Source organism: Oxyura jamaicensis (assembly GCF_011077185.1).
Source record: "Oxyura jamaicensis isolate SHBP4307 breed ruddy duck chromosome 5 unlocalized genomic scaffold, BPBGC_Ojam_1.0 oxy5_random_OJ101316, whole genome shotgun sequence".
NCBI classification, from domain to species: domain Eukaryota; kingdom Metazoa; phylum Chordata; class Aves; order Anseriformes; family Anatidae; genus Oxyura; species Oxyura jamaicensis.
The window spans coordinates 78,535-83,502 of NW_023303944.1; the positions used below are offsets into that span (position 1 = coordinate 78,535).

General features: G+C 57.3%; 1 protein-coding gene across 1 annotated transcript; it reads right to left on the bottom strand.

The window, feature by feature from the left end:
- Positions 1–2,953: 2,953 nt before the first annotated feature.
- LOC118157347 (homeobox protein SIX6) lies at positions 2,954–4,424 on the bottom strand. The gene is made up of 2 exons (XM_035311619.1): positions 3,840–4,424; positions 2,954–3,129 (listed from the first exon to the last, which is right to left on the bottom strand). The coding sequence occupies exons 1-2, from the start codon at positions 4,409–4,411 to the stop codon at positions 2,961–2,963; spliced, it is 741 nt and encodes a 246-aa protein (XP_035167510.1). The 5' UTR covers positions 4,412–4,424; the 3' UTR covers positions 2,954–2,960.
- Positions 4,425–4,968: the final 544 nt, after the last annotated feature.

Below are 4,968 nucleotides of genomic sequence, written 5' to 3' on the forward strand. Positions count from 1 at the left end.
CCTTCCCGAGGCTCCTGCAGCCCCCAGCCCTCCCTCCAAGCCTGATTCCAAACAGCAGCAGCCCAACAGCCCTCCTCTGGAGCTCCAGGCTGGGACAAAGCGCCGGGGCTAAGTGGGCCTTCTGTCCCCAGCTGCACCGGGGCCAGGCTCGCCCCAACCTGCGAGCCTTTTGCTTTCCTTTTTTTTTTTTTTCTTTTTTTTTTTTTCTTTCCCTCTTGCAAAATCAATTTGTGGACAGCTCACTCCTTTTTCCCCCTCACAAACTTATTAGCTATTCAGCCCCGGCGAGCACTCGTAAGCATCCTTTGTCCCAGGGAGGGCTGGAGCCCCCTTCATTAGCAGTGATTACCCTGAGCAGTTTGACAGCCTCCCAGCCCGCTTACAAGACTTTCCCATTCAGCCCTGCCCGGGGCTGCCCCGTTTCTCAAAAGAAACGGAAATATTCAAACATTTCTCCCCCCCCCCCCCCCAGCTGAATAGAGGAAAAGCTGTTTCTCTTCCCCGCCCTCCTCATTCACTTCACTTTTGATACAATATTTTCCTTCTTTGTTAAACCGGAGAGAGAGGGGTCAAGGCAGACTTTTTAGCGCCCCTTCGCCGAGCGTTTTGTTTAATGTAAATACAGGCTCCCCTCGCCTTGCCCCCGATGATTATTATTATGATTTTTAAAACAGCCGAAAGCTCGGGAGGGCGACGGCTGCGGCCGACCTTATTAAAAAAGAAAACGGCTGAAAAAAACGCCAGGGGAAGGGCATTCCCTCCCAGTGTGGGAAGGGAAAGGGGCAGAGGGGGAAGAGCAAACCCGATTTTTCCTCCGCGGGTCGCGGCGGAGAAGCCAAACGGCAGCGCTCGCAGCGCCCGACGCCTCCGTCGAAATTCCGAATATGCGCCCCCCTTGTCCCAGTCCATTTTTTTAAATTTTTTTTAGGTGAAAATCCCTCGTTCGTGTATTTGTCTGCCTCTGCACTTGTCTTTCCCAGGGATTTAATTCCTAAACGCTAAGCCCGCAAAGCCCACGGAGAAATCTCGACCCGCTGCACCCGTCCCCGGAAAAGAAATGAAATAATAGGGCGGGTTTTAGCACATTCCGTTCTCGGGGGGAAAAAAAAAAAAAAAAAAAAAAAAAAAAAAAAGTATTTTTTACTTTATTATTATTATTATTATTTTTCAAAAAACTCCCCGATGGAGAGTGCTGCCCGTCCGCCAAAATCCGGCCCCAAACTGGGTGCCTCGGTGGGAGCACCCTAGCGCGGTGTGCTGGGGACAAACCGATGGCTTTTAGTTTTTTTTTTTTTTTTTTTTTTTTTTTTTTTTTAGGGCCGACAGAGCTGGTGCCGGACTTCAAGCAGGGCTCCGACCCCTCTCGCGGGTGGGAAGCCCCATCTCCGTCCCCGCTCCAAAAAAAATCGGGATTTACCGCACCCCAGTTTTCCCTCTCCAGCCACAGCAAAGAAATCCAGGCGGGGCACCAGCTCTTTGAAAACAACCCTAAAAAAAACCCACCTCGTCAACCTCTGCCCCACGGAGAAGCTGCAGCAGCCCCGGACCCATCAATCGGCTTAGAGGGGAGGCAGCTCCCTCGGGTTGGGGGGGGGGGGGAACAGCGCCAGGACCAGGCAGCCAAAAAAAGCACAGCTCAGGAGCTTTAAAGATCAACGTCAAATTGTATAAGAGAAAAGCCTTCTGCCGGGAGAAAAAGCTTAGCCCTGCTCCTCCGAGCTGCCGTTTGGTCTCCTCCAGGAAAATCGCTGCGAAACAAAGCAAGGGGGGAGGACGGAGGGGACAGCCCTGCCCCGGAGCCGGGCTGGGCTTTTTGGGGTCTCTCGCCCCCCATCCGGCCCTTCCCGGCTGGTAAGTCCCCGGCTTCCCTTTGCTTTTGCCGGCTCGGGGAGAAAACCTGGCTTTCCCTTCGCGTCCCTGGCGTGGCTGAACCCAGCTGCTTCTCGCCCTTTCCCCCCCTTTTTTTTCCATTTTCTTTTCCCTTTTCCTTTTTGTCCCCTTTCGCTTTTTAAACATTTTATCTTTTTTTTTTTCCTTTTTTTTTTTTAAATTAAATTATTTTTTTCCCATCCCTACCCGACAATCCCCCAAATCTCAGCCCGTGGAATACAAAAAAAAAACCGCGGCGATGCCTTCTCCATCCCCATTCTCCTTCCCTTCTCCGGGCACCCGCATCCTCCAGCAACCCCAGCCCTGCTCCCATCCCCTCTTCCCGACCCCCCCGGCCCCCCAAGCCCCCTGCCTGGCTACATCACCCCCGGTGGCGAGCACCCGGCTATTTCGGTTCCTGCCGAGCTGACGCTGAAATGCTCGTGGCCTCCGAGCTCTGCTCCGCATAAACCGGCGGGCTGGAGACCGACACCGTCATTTCAAAGCAGATCCGAGGGTCGTTCACCAAATATTTTATTACGGTTTTAGGCTGCTTCATACAGTTTCGTCCTGCACATGCTCTACAAGTCACCTGTGCACATAGAGAACAAGCCAAAAAATAATAATAATTAATAATAATAATAATAGAAAAAATCTACCATAGCAATCCCTTAAATAAGTAAATAAACATTATATATATATATATAAAAACCCTTTAAAGTAAAGCGAAACCCAACCAAAAGAACAGCGTCTTTTCACCATGAAGCACCCCCGCGGGATAAGCGCAGGCGCTCGGACATTTTGCAGCTTGGCATTCGTTTTTTTTTCTTATTTTTTCTGTATTTTTTTTTGTGATTTATTTACTTATTTCTTTTTCTTTTTTTTTTTTTAGGCATGAACTCTGCGAATCCTTCGAAATAAAGGCGACAACGACTTCTGATCCCGTTTGGGGGTATTTTTCTGAATGCAGTCCGCTGCGGGGCCGCGCTCCGTGCCCCCCACGGGCTGGTGGCACCGGGGTGGGGTGGGGGGATGGAGCTCGACCTGCCGGCTCTCCCCCCACCCCCCCGGCTTTGTCGTGGATGTCGGCGTCAGATGTCACATTCACTGTCGCTGGATGTGATGGAGATGGCGGAGGTGGCCGCCTTGCTGGAGAGGCTGGCGGCGGGGCTGGAGGGGGCCCCCAGCGCCTCCCCGCCGCTCTCCTCCTCCGCCTGCAGCGAGCGCCCCGAGCCCTGCGCTAGCACCTGCTGCTGTAGCCTGCAAGGAAGGGGCACACACACAGCATCACCGCCCGGCCCCGCTCAACCCCCAGGCCGCCCTCACCTCCAGTTCAACCCACTTTCCCCAGTCCGGCTGCTCCGTCCCCTCTCCGGCAGGGGTTACGGAGACAGTGGGACCCCTCCCCAGGCTCCAAAACACCGGGGGATCTGCTCCCCCCGCTTCTTGTGCCTCTGTCAGGCGTCGTGGGCAGCGATTTTGTTCTTTAAGGGAAGGAAAAAAAATATAAAAGAAAGAAAAAAGTGACCCAAGGCACGCTCCGAGGCTCCGAGTGCAACAGAATGGGAGAGCAGGGACGTGGGGCCGGAGCGCCGGGGAAGGGCATTGCCGGCTCTGCCCCACGCAGCCCTGCGTGAAATTGGGTTCGGTATGGACGGGGAAAACTTTGAAGGGGGCTTCTCCCCGCTCAGCAGCCGCGAAGGGCCCTTTTTGCTCCCTCCAGGTTCTGCTGGGGTCACGGCAGCATCCCCAGGTGGGGGGTCCCATCATTAAAAAATAAAAATAACAACAAAAAGGAAAATAAAGGGAAATAAAAGAAAAAAGAACCCCGTAGGGTTTTCCCCCTCTGCTCCTGCCTTAGCTCGCTGCTTTTCCCCGGGACAAACTCCAGCATCACGGCGGGGCCCCCGGCGGAGACGCGAGCCCGGGGGCTCGGGGCCGGGCGCCCCGACGGGGCGGGCAGCACCTACCTGTTCTTGGCGGCTGCCGCCCTGTCCCTTTGCCTGCGGTTTTTGAACCAGTTGCCCACCTGCGTGGGGGTAAGTCCCGTGGCCTGAGCCAGTTCCCGCTTTTTGCTGGGGTTGGGGTAAGGGTCCTGCAGGTACCACTCCCGCAGCAAATGCCTCGTCCGCTCCTTGAAGCAATGCGTCTTCTGCTCGCCGTCCCAGATGGTGCGGGGCAGGGGGAACTTCTTCCTCACCCGGTACTTGTCCACCGGCCCCAGGGGTCTCCCCCGCAGCTTCTCCGCCTCCTGGTAGTGAGCTTCCAGCCAGAGGGCTTGCAGCTTGGCGTGGGACTCCTTGGTGAACTTGTGGTTCTCCAGGATGTGGTAGAGCTCCCGGTAGTTCCCCGTGTGGAAGGCCACGATGGCCCGGGCTCTCAGCACCGACTCGTTCTTGTTGAGAGCCTCGCAAGCCGCTGGGGCCACGGGCAGGGACCAGAGGAAGCGCCCCAGGCGCTCGATGTCCCCGCTCTCCTCCAGGGTCTCGCATACCCCGGCCACCTGCTGCGGGCTGAAATTGAGGATGGGCAGCTGGAACATGGAGGCGGCGCCGGGCTCCGCTCCGCGCTCCGCGCACCCCGCCGCCCCCGGGCACCGGCCCCGCGGCGGGGAAGCGGCCGGCGCGGCCCCCCCACCACCCCGCCCCACCGAGGCCTCCCCTCGCCCCTCTGCTGCCTTCTCCGGAGCCGGCGGAGCTGCCCCGCTGCAAGGAGGGAGAGGAGATAGATGGGGAGAGCTCGGCAGCTCCGGCGACTGGGGGGCGGTGGGTAGGGGAGAGGAGGAGGAGGAGAAAGAGGGAGGAGGGCGGTAGGGCGGGGGGGGTGGGTGGGGGGAGGGATGGGAAAGAGGGGAGGAAAGAAAAAAAGGAAAAAAGAAAAAGGGTAAAAAAAAAATAGAAAAGGCACAAGCAAAGCTCCACGCCGCCGCCGCGCTGCTGCGGGAGCGGCTGATTCGCTGCCGGGCTCGGGAGATTGGCTCCGGGTTTCCATGGCGGGGCTGCCACTCACGGCCCCGCGCTGCCAATCACCGGCAGCCCGGCCCCGGCGCCTCCTTCCCCGGCACCGACGGCAACCGGGGCCCCGGGCGGCCCGGCGAGG